This window comes from Aotus nancymaae, unplaced genomic scaffold, assembly GCF_030222135.1.
Source record: "Aotus nancymaae isolate 86718 unplaced genomic scaffold, 86718_ANA_hifiasm-v0.15.2.pri h1tg000009l, whole genome shotgun sequence".
In the NCBI taxonomy this organism is placed as follows: Eukaryota; Metazoa; Chordata; class Mammalia; order Primates; family Aotidae; genus Aotus; species Aotus nancymaae.
In genome coordinates, this window is record NW_026988420.1 from 1,963,777 (window position 1) to 1,979,049 (window position 15,273).

At 36.7% G+C, this 15,273-nt stretch overlaps 1 protein-coding gene and 1 non-coding gene across 2 annotated transcripts in view; both read left to right on the top strand.

Annotated features, from left to right (window-relative positions):
* The window catches only part of LOC105720459 (RING finger protein 17), a 114,371-nt gene that overhangs the window by 78,891 nt on the left and 20,207 nt on the right, over window positions 1-15,273 (top strand). Inside the window, exons 23-26 of the mRNA XM_064373501.1 lie at window positions 4,088-4,178; window positions 5,253-5,368; window positions 7,601-7,890; window positions 13,404-13,567. Coding sequence (XP_064229571.1) covers window positions 4,088-4,178; window positions 5,253-5,368; window positions 7,601-7,890; window positions 13,404-13,567 — 661 coding nt within the window. The remainder of the gene's footprint in view (window positions 1-4,087; window positions 4,179-5,252; window positions 5,369-7,600; window positions 7,891-13,403; window positions 13,568-15,273) is intronic.
* On the top strand, window positions 5,497-5,659 carry LOC135273864 (U1 spliceosomal RNA). The gene has a single exon (XR_010341655.1). It is a non-coding gene; the product is annotated as a U1 spliceosomal RNA (small nuclear RNA).

Below are 15,273 nucleotides of genomic sequence, written 5' to 3' on the forward strand. Positions count from 1 at the left end.
AAGAAGAATTAATGTCTTGGGCCACACATAAAATACACTGACACTAATGAGAGCTGATGAGCTAAAAAAAAAAATTGCAAAAAAATCTCATAATTTTTTTTTTTAATTTTTTTTCTTTTTTTTTTTCTTTTTTCATCTGTGTGAAATGTGAGTTGGTGAGGAATCTCATAATGTTTTAAGAAAATTTATGAATTTGTGTCGAGCTGCACTCAAAGCTTTCCTGGGCCGCATGCAGGTTGGACAAGCTTGTTTTTGATTGTCTCACAAACTCGATCACTAATTTGAAGCCAACTGCATGTTATTTGGCTAAAAGACATACACACGTACACACACTTAGGTATATGTATATGTGTAGGCTTTTCAGACATGGACTATAAATAGGAATATTAAAAATCTGTTTACCAATAAAGCTAAAAGATCCCAAAGACCCTTTCAACGTTATTATAAAAGCTGTAATGAACCTGCGTGTGATTTTTTTTTTCAAGAAATAGATAAACCATACTGGTTTACCTAGCTTATTTATATCTCATCTACAAGAATCTCATGAGAGAACTCCAGATACACTATACAATATACCTTAACATTTATTGACTACTAGCGCAGGCATTGTATGATGTGCTTTTCATGTGTTAGTTTAGTTCTCACAATAATACTGACATGGAACTATGATTATCCCCACGTTACAATTGAAGAAACTTCACGATGAGAAATTAAGTACTTCACCCAAAAGTTATGTATATGAATGTAACATTGGTTTGATTTATCTGTTTTGAAAACTGATCTTTTTATTTTATTATTATTTATTTTGAGACAGAGTCTCCCTCTGTCACCCACGCTGGAGTACAGTGGCGCCACCTCGGCTCACCACAACCTCTGCCTCCCAGATTCAAGCATTTCTCCCACCTCAGTCTCCTGAGTATCTGGAATTACAGGCACGTGGTACCCTTCCTGGCTAATTTTTGTATATTTAGTAGAGACGGGGTTTCACCACGTTGACCAGGCTGGTGTCGAGCTCCTGACTTTAAGTGATCTGCCTGCCTTGTCCTTCCAAAGTGCTGGGATTAAGGTGTGAGTCACCATGCCAGGCCTAAATTGATAATATAATAGGATACCTTCTTTTTTTATTTTTTATTTGTTTTGTTCCTTAGAGATCCTTGTTCTAATAGGATACCTTCTTCTTAGTGACCCATTTCTCTAATCTTACAGGCACCTCTCCCTATTGTCTGTGATCACTGATGGCAACAGTGGGACAACTGTAAATCCTTTCAGTGTCCTGAAATGGAAATCTCAGCTCACATACTATATAAATCCTATCTTAGTTTTCACTTTCACATTAAATAGTTCAATCAGAGTGATTGAACAGAATTATGTCAGTTCCTTAATTGTACCTAACAGTATGGAGAATGTGTTTCTGTACATACTTTAAGTGATATCTTATGGGCTGGAATGGAATACCGTTATCATTTTAAAAGCCTAACCTTTAAGTACTTATGGAACCTGCATTAGTTGCCTTAAAGACACTATTTTACTTAATCCTAACAACAGACCTTAAAGATATAAATAAGATATTATTTACAGGTAAGAAAATTGAATATTTAAGAGGTTAAGTATTTTCCAGGATAAAATATCTGCTGATTGTTGAGGTAGGATTATAAACAAGGTCTGAATCCAGAACTGGAGCTCTAACCACTCTGTTTTACTGCCATTTTAAGAAATCCCTTTTAATAGATTGTTCTTATGGTGGTAAAATACATATTACACTCAGTTTACCATTTTACCATTCTTAAGTGTACAGTTCTATGACAACAAGAACATTCATGGCTGGGCATAGGGCTCATGCCTGTGATGCCAGCACTTTGGGAGGCTGAGGTGGGCAGATTACTTGAGGTCAGGAGTTAAAGACCAGCCTGGGCAACATGGTGAAACCCTGTCTCTACTAAAAATACAAAAATTAGCCGGGCATGGTGGTGGGCACCTGTCATTCCAGCTACTTGGGAGGCTGAGGCAGGGAGAATTGCTTGAAACCACGAGGCGGCGGTTACAGTGAGCAGAGATTGCACCACTGTACTCCAGCCTGGGTGACAGAGTGAGACTCTTATCTCAAAAGCAAATAACAACAACAATAAAAAGAAAAATCAGCTGGGCACGGTGGCTCATGCCTGTAATCCCAGCACTTTGGGAGGCCGAGGTGGGCAAATCACAAGATCAGGAGATCGAGACCATCCTGACTAACATGGCAAAAACCTATCTCTACTAAAAATACAAAAAATTAGCTGGGTGTGGTGGCACGCACCTATAGTCCCAGCTACTTGGGAGGCTGAGGCAGGAGAGATCTCAAGGAGAGATCGCTTGAACCTGGGAGATGGAGGTTGCAGTGAGCTGAGATCACACCACTGCACTCCAGCCTGGGTGACAGAGTGAGACTCCATCTCAAAAAAAAAAAAAAAAAAGAATCACTTTGTTGTGTAGCATTACCACCATTTCATCTCTAGAATTTTTTCATCTTCCCTAACTGAAATTGTATATTCATACATTTTTTTCAAATGTTAAATTAATATTTATATCCATAATCAATGACTAACCTTAATGTTAAATTGACTTTTATTTTTATACCATCATAATAAATATTAAACCATAACTGATTCCCAGAGTTCCTAGCAATTTAAGCTTCTTAGCACCTAAGAACTCTCTCTAGGCTTTATAATAAGTAGTATATAGCACATTTACCAAATCCTGTTTGGTCAAGTTATATGCCCAGTTGATTTGGTTAGCTCACTCATATAAGCCATGTAACTGTGAAAAGATTGACCAGGTGAAGTTGAGTGTGGTGGCATACACCTGTATCCCCAGCTACTCAGAAGACCAAGATGGGAGGATCCGTTGAACCCATCAAGGCCAGCCTGGGCAACGTAGTGAGGCCCTGCCTCTCTCTCTCTCTTTTTTTTTTTTTTAAGATTGACCAGAAATAATTGTTTACTCAGTTAATGGGTTAGCTCAGTGAAACTCTGGAACTAGAAACCATGTTTAGAGAGCCCATAGAGCCTATATTATGTTATCTGTAATCTCTTCTGTGTTACTAATTCTTTATTCTTAGGGATAGATTTGCTGGTAGAAACATCTAAGGCAAGCTTGTCCAAACCATGGGCCACATGCAGCCCAGGACGGCTTTCAGTGCAGCCCAACACAAATTTGTAAAGTTTCTTAAAACATGAGATTTTTTTTTTTTTTTTTTTTTTTTTTTTACCTCATCAGCTTCATTAGTGTATTTTATGTATGGCTCTAAACTATTTTTCCAGTGTGACCCAGGAAAGCCAAAAGATGAGACACCCGCTGCAGTCACTCAGTTTCAACTTTGCAAACTAACATGGATGATGAAATTGGATACTCTGTATTTCATTTATCTGTCAAATATTTATTGAGCATTTTTTTATTATGCATTGCTGTCTGACAGTATTTGCTGAAAAGTTAGTGAAAGATACTGCTAATTTTTAGTCATTTAAAACTGTATTACCACATCTATCAGATAATGTAAATAATTTTGTTGAATCAATAATTAAAATTTCTGGTATTTCTGATATTTATGGGTAGCAATTCAAGTTAGATTTGAATTCCAAAGAACTTCCAAAAATGGGTAGTGGAATCATCAAAGAGACTTTTTTCTTTCCATTAAATATTTCTGGAATGCCTTCTATGTGCCAGACACTATACTGGTCATTAGGGAACGTGATGATGCACATAATACATCATTATTCCTGTTCTCTGGGAGTTTACAGTCTAGTTGACATATATGAAATGTATATAGTGACTAATACCTCCTTTTTACAGGTCCTCAGTGTAGCTGCAGAACAGATACATACAAATAAGTTAATATGTAACATGGGCCCTAAGTAAAATAGAGGGATGAAAAAAGGCTATGAAAATGAGGAGAAAAATTGTAAAAATAATATGAATCCATGTTTAGATTGATTTCTTACATATAGTTGGTTCAAACTATGAGTGTGCGTGTGTGTAAATGCAGTGTTTCTTGTATATGTCAATATTGTATGCTATTTTTTATAAAACAAGTTGCCATTGTTTTCTGTTGTAGACCAGCTGGTGGGAGTGACAAGTGGACAGCAACAGCTTGTGACTTTCTTTCATTATACCTGACTGGAGCTGTAGCAACTATAATCTTACAGGTGGGTAGAGAGTTAACAATTTACAAGAGATATGTCCTGATGATCTCATTAATGTTTTCATCAATTCCATTTATTTTCTTTCTTGTTGAGAAAATAACACCAAACTTTGGATTTTGTTACGAATTTTGTTAGTTTTATTTCCAAGTGTAATTCCTGTTTGATGATAGATACACCACAAATGATTGAATGAGTCAGCGTATTTCTAAAGTAGTATTCATGAGTTGATAATCTGCATGTTAAAAATATAATGTGTATGCTAGGGTGTATTTCCAAAGCCATTTGATATTTGCCAACCTGGAAAGTTAGGCTTCTAGTGAAATCATAAATGTATGTCACACGTGTGTATTTGAGAAGAGGCATACATCTTTTCAGACCACTTTAAAAATATTCTTTGCTTTTTTTCTAACTTAAATGTTTTGATTACATTAATGAGTAGAATTTTCTCTTATAATTCATTTTATTGTTACTTTTTATGTGCTTTCTCCAGTTTTATAACTTCTTCCATATGAAGCAGAATATATGTTTTGTAGTTCTTTTGCTTTTTGTAGGAGAGAAAAAGACCTTTGAAAATATATTTTTATTTATTATTTGTTATTTATTTTTTATTTTTATTTTTATTTTTTGAGACAGAGTCTCGCTCCGTCACCAGGCGCCAGGCTGTAGTGCAGTGGCACGACCTCGGCTCACTGCAACCTCCGCCTCCGTGGTTCAAGCAATTCTCCTGCCATTTTGATTCTGTAATTTACAAAGAAAGCAGGAGAATAAAGAAACTTGTTAACTGATGTTGTATTCCCCACTCCCCATTCTGGGACTGGAAAAGAAAGTTTCCAGTTTGATTTTCTTTTTCTTTAATTTCACCTTGACCTTGAAGTCTTTCTGAGGCATTTCATAAAATAACTCTGTTTCACTCTCTTCCATGCTATTTTCTGATATGTTTAGATACCAAAATAACTTTACTCACTTGGGAATATTTCTTGCTTAGAGAAATGTAAAATAAATGCCTCTGAAATGTACAGTTTATATGAAGATTTCATTTTGGTGTTTCATATTTACTCTGCTCTTAAATCACTGCAGGAGAACAACACAACTTGGCCATTACCTGTGAAAATTTTCTGCAGAGATGAAAAAGGAGAGCGTGTTGATGTTTCTAAATATTTGATTAAAAAGGGTTTGGCTTTGAGAGAAAGGAGGTATAGACTTTAAAAAAAAATTTTGACGTCAGTTTGTGATGGATGCCTCTTAGTTGCATGTGCAAATCTTCTTACGTGTACTTTCAAATCTGAATTGCATCTTGTTTGCTCTTAAAGATTTGTAAACTATGCTTACCTGGCAGGGAGAAACCACGATCACGAAGGTGGTTTTCCCAGGGCAAGGCTTATCCATTGCACTCCGGATGTGCTGACCCCTGCAATTTACCCAAATGTGGGAAACTCGACTGCATAATTTGTGGTAGTGGGGGACTGTGTTTGCGCTTTCCCCAACGTTTAGAGAAAAAAAAAAAAAGATTTATAAACTAACCCTGAGGAGCCATCTCAGAAATAGATTCCTTCAGAATTGCTCATTTCATTGTTCAGGCACATCTGTTCTTGCACACTTAAACCCTTTACTGACATACTTGCTTTTATAATTTGCTCTCTCCTTTGACATTTACACTGTAAACCAAAGAAAAAGAGAATAATGTAGTGGGTACCAGATCTGAGCCCTTCAGCATCCTTTGCTTTAGACATAAATATTTAAGCTTTATTTTAGAAATTCTGGTAGATGTATACCTACTAGATGTATTTATATGAACTGTAAACGTATATGAAACAGGATGAAATGTATGAAACATTTATATGAAACAAAATATATATGAAACATTTATATGAAACAAAAATAAACATTTATATGAAATTTATTTCTATTTATACTTATACGATAAGTAATTCAACAGTATTTACATTTAAAGAACCTTTCAGGTTCTATGTTTGGGGTTTAAGCACCTTTGATCCAGGGACAGGATCAGAATACAGTTGTGACCCTAGTTTAATCTTTTCTCTCTCTTTCTAGAGACATAGAGCTATGTTGGAATTGGAGAAACAAGTCCTAAGTAGCCACTTTGTACCAAATACATGGCCTCATACATAGCCAGATCTCCGTAGAAGTGTTTGCCTTAACTTACATCTTACCTTATTCAGAACAGGATCTGAGTCCTGATGAAATGGAAAACGAATGAGAAGTCAGAAAGAAAGTGGGACATGAGGCTAGATATGGGAGATGTGGCCTGGGTTGCCCGGGCTTTGGCATACAGCTAGCCTAATTGCTTTGCCTTTAGGCTAAAGCAGTTCCTTGATAGAAGAAATGTTAGAATGGAAAATGCTAGGCAAGTTAATACTACTGACATTGTCTGCTGCCAGTTGTAATGTTCTTTACTGCTTTTACAGACAAAAGCTACCAGCTATCTTAAGGCAGCAGTGGGTTGGGGGACTAGCAGGTTATTTGAGGAATTATATAGCTGTTTAATTAATGTCTGTTTGTTTGTTTATTTTTGAGACTGAGTCTCGCTCTGTCGCCCAGGCTCCAGTCCAGTGCTGTGATCTCAGCTCACTGCACCCTTTGCCCCCTGGGTTCAAGCAATTCTCATGCCTCAGCCTCCCAAGTAGCTGGGATTACAGGCACATACCACCATGCCTGGCTAATTCTTGTGTTTTTAGTAGAGACAGGATTTCACCATGTTGGCCGGGCTGGTCTCAAACTTCTGACCTCTGGTGATCTGCCTGCCTCAGCCTCCCAAAGTGCTGGGATTACAGGCGTGACCCACCACGCCCAGGCCTTATTTCCTTTTAAAAGTACAGGAGATTAGAAGAAACAGAAACTTGATATAATTATGCTAAAACACAACCAGTATTAATATTTCCTTCTAAGATTTTATTTTTTTGTAAAGTAGGGATACCTATTACTTTTAATGGAAGGGAATAATATAAAGTAGAAAAACTGAGTAAATATAGCGTATTACCACTAACACCTAATATATGAATAGTACCTTAATATTTTTTAAGAGACTCATGTTTTCTTTGTATTAATGGATGCTAATAGCTTGCCAGATGTCTGTTCTATCTGTGGACTAAATTGAAATCATCTTAAAGGTGTTATATCTTCTAGTAATATTGAATTCATTGTGCCATACTTAGGAAATTTTAAGAGAGCATAGTCTATAAATGTGAGATAGAAATTTAAAACATTTACTTAAAATTTTATTGCTTTTTCTCATCAGTCTCATAATTTAATTTTAATTTTAACTTGTTATGCTAATTTTTACATAATGAATTAGAGCAAGTATTTTCTTTGAATTTCATGTATATCTGAAGAATTCTTTTTATATTGTTTTACCCAGAATTTTATATTTGCTCATATTTAGATATGTTCTTTTTTGGATGTTACAGAATTAACAAATTAGATAACAGCCATTCATTATCTGAGAAGTCTCTGAAAGTCCCCCTGGAACAAGAAGATTCAGTAGTTATTAACCATATTAAAACTAACTTTGACCCTGACAAAAAAGCTGCTGACATAATCAGTGAACACAAAGTGTCTGAACTTCAGGAGAAAATTCTAGAACCAAGAACCACTAGATGCTATAAACCACCAGCTATTCCTAACATGAAAGTATTTGAGGCAACAGTCAGCTGTGTTGGTGATGATGGAACTATATTTGTATTACCTAAACCATCAGGTGAGACCTTCTATATTATGTAGGCTCTAGTTCTCTAGTAAGAATGACAGGGATTGAAGTACCTTGGGCAACCTCTTTGAATGTTATTTTCACAAGGTTGTTACGAGGATTAAATGATTTCACACAATGCGTGCAAAGTGCTTTAAATAGTGCCTAACACATAAAAACCATTTAATGCAGTCCTTTCATTATTCTAACATAGCAGTGTTACATACTTATAATTATGTGAGTGCTATTCTCAGTATAAGAAGAAAGGAATTTGGAATTTCATTTCCACTATTGTGGCAGATTGAACAACTCTCCCAGATAAGTCAGATCAAATGCCTGTTTTTTTTTAATTAACATTTACTGAATTGGCATAAAAGTAAAGAATATACCAAGCTCCAAAACAAAGTGAAATCACGCACTGGGAGGTAAACATACGCCAAAGAAGGCAATCACTCTAGAGTTGCTTCGTAACTATAGAACCTTGAACAACTTTGATAACTACACGAAGTTCAAGAAAAAGGAAATAAAGCCCCAGATCCCTTTACTCAAAGTGGGAAATCTAATAGCACATGAAGATGGGATCCCAAAAGGTGACTTCTACAGTGTGATGTAAGGGTCAATGTGCTGATCACACTAAAGATGACTAAAACTAGATGTTCAAATGAATTTTTTAAAATTACTATAAAGTGTTATTAATGTGAAAGAGTACAAAATGTGTTATTTAAATAAAAACTTTAAAATGAGTAGCCATATACACATTCCCCACAATAAGAAGCAGCATCGCCGGGCGCGGTGGCTCATGCCTGTAATCCCAGCACTTTGGGAGGCCGAGGCGGGTGGATCACAAGGTCAAGAGATCGAGACCATCCTGGTCAACATGGTGAAACCCCGTCTCTACTAAAAATACAAAAAGTTAGCTGGGCATGGTGGCGTGTGCCTGTAATCCCAGCTACTCAGGAGGCTGAGGCAGGAGAATTGCCTGAACCCAGGAGGCGGAGGTTGCGGTGAGCCGAGATAGCGCCATTGCACTGCAGCCTGGGTAACAAGAGGGAAACTGTGTCTCAAAAAAAAAAAAAAAAAAAAAAAAAAAACAGCAGCAGCAGCAGCAGCACCAGAACCTAAGCAGACCTGTGTGGCCCTACTTGATCATGTTCCCTGTTTTGCTACCCAAGGCAGCCACTTTCATCAGTTTGCTAATTATTATTTCCTATATGCATCACTAAACAAATTTTTTAGGTTTTCAATCTTTCAAACTTTATGTAACCAGAACCCAAATGTACATATTCTTTTGTGACTTTTCATCAAAATGTTTGAGACTTGTCCACCTTGATTCATCTCATTATATTTCATTCATTTTTGTTTGTTTTGAGACGGAGTCTTACTCTGTCACCAGGCTGGAGTGCAGTGGCGCTATCTTGGCTCACTGCAACCTTCACCTCCCAGGTTCAGGTGATTCTCCTGCCTCAGCCTCCCAAGTAGCTGGGACTACAGGCGTGTACCACCACTCCCAGCTAATTTTTGTATTTTAAGTAGAAACGGGGTCTCGCCGTGTTGGCCAGGATGACCTCGATTTATTGACCTCGGGATCTGCCTGCCTCAGCCTCCCAAAGTGCTGTTTTGTTCGTTTTTTAAACGAATTAATAGCATTCCTGTGAATGTTTATAGCTCAGTTTATCCATTCTACTATTGATGGACACTTAACGTTTCTAGATTTTCCATGATTACAAAAAATGCTGTTAACATTCTTGTACCTGTGTTTTGTTACACACAGGCAAAATTTGTGTAGAGCACATAATCTAGTGAACAGAATTGGTGGATCATTGGCCTGGCACAGTGGCTCACACCTGTCATCCCCACAATTTGGGAGGCCGAGGTGGGCAGATCACATGAAGTCAGGAGTTTGAGACCAGCCTGGCCAGCATGATGAAACCCCATCTCTAGTAAAAATACAAAAATTGGCCAGGCCTGGTGGCTCATGCCTGTAATCCCAGCACTTTGGGAGGCCGAGGCAGGCAGATCACGAGGTTAAGAGATTGAGACCATCCTGGCCAACATGGTGAAACCCTGTCTGTACTAAAAATACAAAAATTAGCTGGACATGGTGGCGCATGCCTGTAGGCCCAGCTACTCGGGAGGCTGAGGCAGGCGAATCGCTTGAACCTGGGAGACAGAGGTTGCAGTAAGCTGAGGTTGTGCCACTGCACTCCAGCCTGACAACAGAATGAGACTCCATCTGAAAAAAATAAATTAAAATAAAAAATAGTTTTTCCAAGTTGTTTATAACAGTTTACGTTCGTCACTAGCAGTGCGTGAGGATTCTCATTACCCCACATCCTTGCTAACACTTGATAATGTCAGATTAAGTTTTCCCAATCGTAATGGATATGAAATTGTCCCTCACTATGGCTTTAATTAGCATTTCCTGACTTCATATGGGGTAAACATCATTTCTTCTATTTGAGTCATTTGTATTTCTGTGTTTATGGAATGCCTGTCCATGTCTTCGCTCACTTTCCATTAAGTCACTGCTTTCTGATTTATAGTTCTTAATATATCCTGAACACTTATCCCTTGTTAGTTTTATGTGTTGCCGATATCTTCTCTCAGTTTCTTGTCTTTTTAGTGTCTTTTTAACGTAATTTTGTCAGTCATCTTTGTTTTTTGGTTTTGTATCTCATATTAAATCCGTTCTTACTCTGAGATCAGAAAGCTATTTTGTTATATGGTCTTGTAAAAAAATGTTTATAGTTTTGTTGTTATGTAAAGTCTTTAAGCCATCTTGGAATAGATTTTTAGGTAGTTATGAAGAAGAGATCTAATTTTTTTTATAGATTTAGTTAGTAGTTCCAGCTCATCTGCTTAATACTCCACATGTTCCCCACTGATCTGCAGTGCCAACTTTGTCAAAAATTAAGGTTCTATATATGCAGGAGTTGTTTCTGAACTTTCTTTTCTTTTTTTTTTTTTGAAACGGAGTCTTGCTCTGTCACCAGGCTGGAGTGCAGTGGCGCAATCTCGGCTCACTGCAACCTCCGCCTTCTATGTTCAAGCGATTCTTCCGCCTCAGTCTTCTGAGTAGCTGGGACCACAGGCGCGTTCCACCACGCCCGGCTCATTTTTTTGTATTTTTAGTAGAGACGGGCTTTCACTCTGTTGGCCAGAATGGTCTCAATATCTTGACCTCGTGATCCGCCCGCCTCGGCCTCTCAAAGTGCTGGGATTACAGGCTTGAGCCACTGTGCCCAGCCTGTTTCTGAACTTTCTATTCTGTGTTAGTTCTATTTATCTATCCCTACACCAATACCACAGTTTTTTCCTGAATATAGCCTATATTACTTTTGGTGTATAAGTTATAACGCTTGAAATCTATTGACTTTCTTGTTCTTCAGGTGCATCTTGGCTCCTTAAATCATGTGTTTTCTTTACCTTACCCTGTTCTTTCTCTGGGACACACTGTGTGCAAAGTGTTGCAAGGTCACAAAGCAAAGGCAAAGTTAGACTAGAGATGAGGAAGGAGAATATTTTTGAGAAATGCTCCAAACTCCATGGCTTTGGAAATACAGATCGATATGGACAAGAAAAAAATACTAGTAGACCTTTTTAGAGTTAGGAACTTAGAGAAAGAACTCACACAGTGATAGGCATCAGTAAGACATAGAGGTTCAGCCTGGCTGGAAGAAAAGAAGTAATGCAGTTTGATAAGAATAAGGGAGTTAGATACGTGATGAAGTAGTTGGGTTTTTAGCATCATGATATGTGAAGGCTGCCACCCAGGATTTTACTACTTCCTCCATGATTTCAATATTTTTGTGCATCTGTAAACTTTGGGATCCTTGAGAATGTAAAAATCCTGGAGCCCCATTTTTTGTACACCTGAGAGTGGCAATGATACATGTTGTTGGCAGAATTTAGAACTTAGGCCACCAGTGAGGATGTAGACATCCTTAATACTGTCCCAGCATGGAAGAGGAGCAACGTGGAACTAGCTTCTATAGACTGCTAAAATGACTCTCAGATCAGGACTAGCATAAATTAACCTGTTTTTCACCATTGTGTGTCTCTTATTTCCCTCACTTTGGGACTCAGATGCTAGGGGTATGGATGGAGGGTTTCCAGGTTTGTAGGACCTGTCACTTACACACGTTTGGAGGCTCTCTATGAAGAAAGAATACAGCCTGAGCGCGGTGGCTAACGCCAGTAATCTTAGCACTTTAGGCCAAGACGGGAAGATTGCTTAAGCCCAGGAGTTCGAGACCAGGCTGGGCAACATGGCAAGACTCCATCACTACAAAACATGCAAGAATTAGTTGGGCATGGTGGTACATTCCTGGGTCGCAGCTACTCAGGAAACTGAGGCAGGAGGATTGCTTGAGTCCAGGAGGTCTAGGCTACAGTGAGCTGTGTTCATACCACTGAACTCCAGCCTGGGCAGCAGAGTGGGACCCTGTCTCATTTTCTAAAAATAAAATAAATACAGAAGTTTATATTTCTTGAGAATGAGAAAAGATTACAGTAAATGACTGGAGCTTTAGGATACTTTGAGAATATTCAGGTTCCTCTTGAGATATTTAGGTTTATATGCAAATGCTTCCTGACTATAACTTGGGCCCATCAGAATAGTCGATAACTCTAGCAATCATAGGGCTTAAATATCATTAACTCCAAGTTAGTATCTATGGATATGGGTGTGGGAGATATGAATTTACTGAAATTTTTCTCTCATTTGTTGATCTCTTAAATGTATTTTTTAATTTGAAAGAATAAAATCGGTACAATTAGCTGTTCTAGAATAAAATAACGTTTGAGACCTGTGGTAATAGTACTTAACCCAGAAACTTTGCTTGACATGTGTAAATAGTCATTGTTCAAACTGGTAGCCTGTTAACTGCCAGGCAGTGTGCTGGATTCTTTACATCTAATCCTCCTGCAGTACTTGATGATACTGACAGGTACTGTTATTCCCAGAAGATGCTGTTATACCCAGAATAGGTGGTTATTATGGAAGAATAAACTGAGGCTTATTGGAGGTAAGGGAACTACCCGAGATCACACAACTAAAACAGTAAGGTTGGAATGATAGCTGACTCCAGAGCCTGTCTTCTATGGTATCAGTTATGGATGTATATATTTACTGTGGAAATAATAGACCAATTAGCAATGAAAGCAAAACTGAAATTTCAATTTATATTCCCCTCATTATACAGTACCTAAGCATCAAGTAATATGTAACTTGTGTTCTGCTTTACTTAGGGCTGTCAAACTGACCCAATTTTAAATTGGTAGTACTTTCATATTAGGCTAGCTGGTATGTGTTTAGAGGTCCTTATGATGTTTGTACTTTCATAATATCAAAAGATCATAATATTGTTTATATGCTATTACTAATATGTTTTAAAACCGATTTTTACAAAAGTTCTGTTTTGGAGACTGATTTTTAATTATACTACTGAAGAGATGAAGTTATTAAATTGACAAATGATAGGGAATTTTCCTAAATGCTTTCTATGTTTAATACTTTTTTTCAGAATTTGAGTTAATAAAAATGACAAATGAAATTCAAAGTAATTTAAAAAGCCTTGGTCTTTTGGAGCCTTATTTCTGGAAGAAAGGAGAAGCATGTGCAGTAAGAGGATCCGATACTCTGTGGTATCGAGGCAAGGTGATGGAGGTTGTAGGTGGCACGGTCAGAGTGAGTCTGATACTCTTTTGTGACTGTTCTGAGGTTAAATGCTATAGCATTAGATGGTCTTTTGTATTTGAAATGAGAAAATTGGATTAAAACATCTTTTGATGAAAATTGTGTAGGAAGATCAGTCATGTTACACTTTTATTTGTAATAAATTTTCATTTTATTTTGAAATATATTTAGTAACCTGAATAAGCAAAAAATATTTCTAGGGAGGGATTTGATCATTAGTTAATGGTTGGACCACTTAGTTGTAATTGGTAACCCTGTTTGCACACATAGTGTTAAGTAAAACAATATGTTTTCCAATCTATTAAATATCTCACTAGCAAATTTGTTATGGCCTAGTCAGTTTTTCAGGGTAATGGCTAATTTACCTTTCCAGAGTAATTAGGTAGCACTCAGGTTTCATTCAAAATCTTCAAAAATAGCTACATCCTTTAAAAGATGTATATATATAAAATATAGATGAAAATACCTCCAGTACATCGTACTTACTAAGTAAAGCAATGAAATTGATGAAATACTTCATCATATGTTCAGCACTTGAAAACTTTAGTTTTAACTGGGGATGGGGAAGAAAACCTTAAGTGTAATTGTCTTTTGTTTCCACCTGGACAGGAGTTTATTATCTGTTTGATGATGATGCCTAATGATTACACAGTACTTTGGGGTTTTTTTTAGCTTCCTTCACATATATGCATTTATATTTTATAATTTGTTTACAGTTATCCTAGACATAGATTTTTATTCTCATTTTACTCATAAGAAAATTGTAATTTAGCTTCAGTGACCTGCCATGATTACTGGGTCGTGATGCTAGAGTTAATATCCAAGCATCTGATTCCTAAATTTCTGATTCTAAGTCTTAGGCTTTTTCTACTGAACTACAGACTTTTAATGGTTTTCATAGAAGTCAAATATTTTTAAATTTGAGGTAAGTACTTAAACATCTGGATAGTTACAGGGGTTATCTGAGCAACTTGAATGTATGTGCAAAGTAACATACATTTACATATACATGCGTTTGAGTTTCTCAGATAACTCCTTTTTTTTCCCCCAAAGGTAAAATAAAATTCAGTGTTCATCAAGTTATTATACTTCATGAACTTTATGTTTGTAGAATCTAAATAAGATGATGAACTTTTATAAAAATTTTCACGCTGTCCAAATATCTGTTTAACTTACTTAAAAGAACTTTGATAGTTTAATCATCACCTTTTATGTTTTCATGTGGTCACTTTACATTTTTAGAGTACACAATGGATTTTTCATTTCATAACCAGGTATCTTTCAAAGTTTATCCTGTGATCCACATTAAGAAATAAACATCTTGTGAAACCATACACTAATTATCTGTGACGTAGTCAGACATTTTTTTGTTCAATTCTATTTTATTTTTTAATGCTAATTGCCAAGCAAATCCAGTTAAGCAGTGATATGTTCATTTCATTATGTTGGGACAGAAGAAATAATTTATTGGCATTCTTTATTCTTAAGACAATTTAGAAATTGAATTATCAAGATTAAGGCATTTCAAAAGAATTTGTAAATCCAGTAAGACCCAGTTTTTAAAAAAAAGTCTCATGGGTTAAGTGTTAGAAAACCTTTTTACAATGAAGTTTGATACACTATTGGATGAGGGAATAAATACAGTATTGCTTTTTTTCCTGGAAATTTTTTAAATGCAGATTTTAAAATTTTCAAGT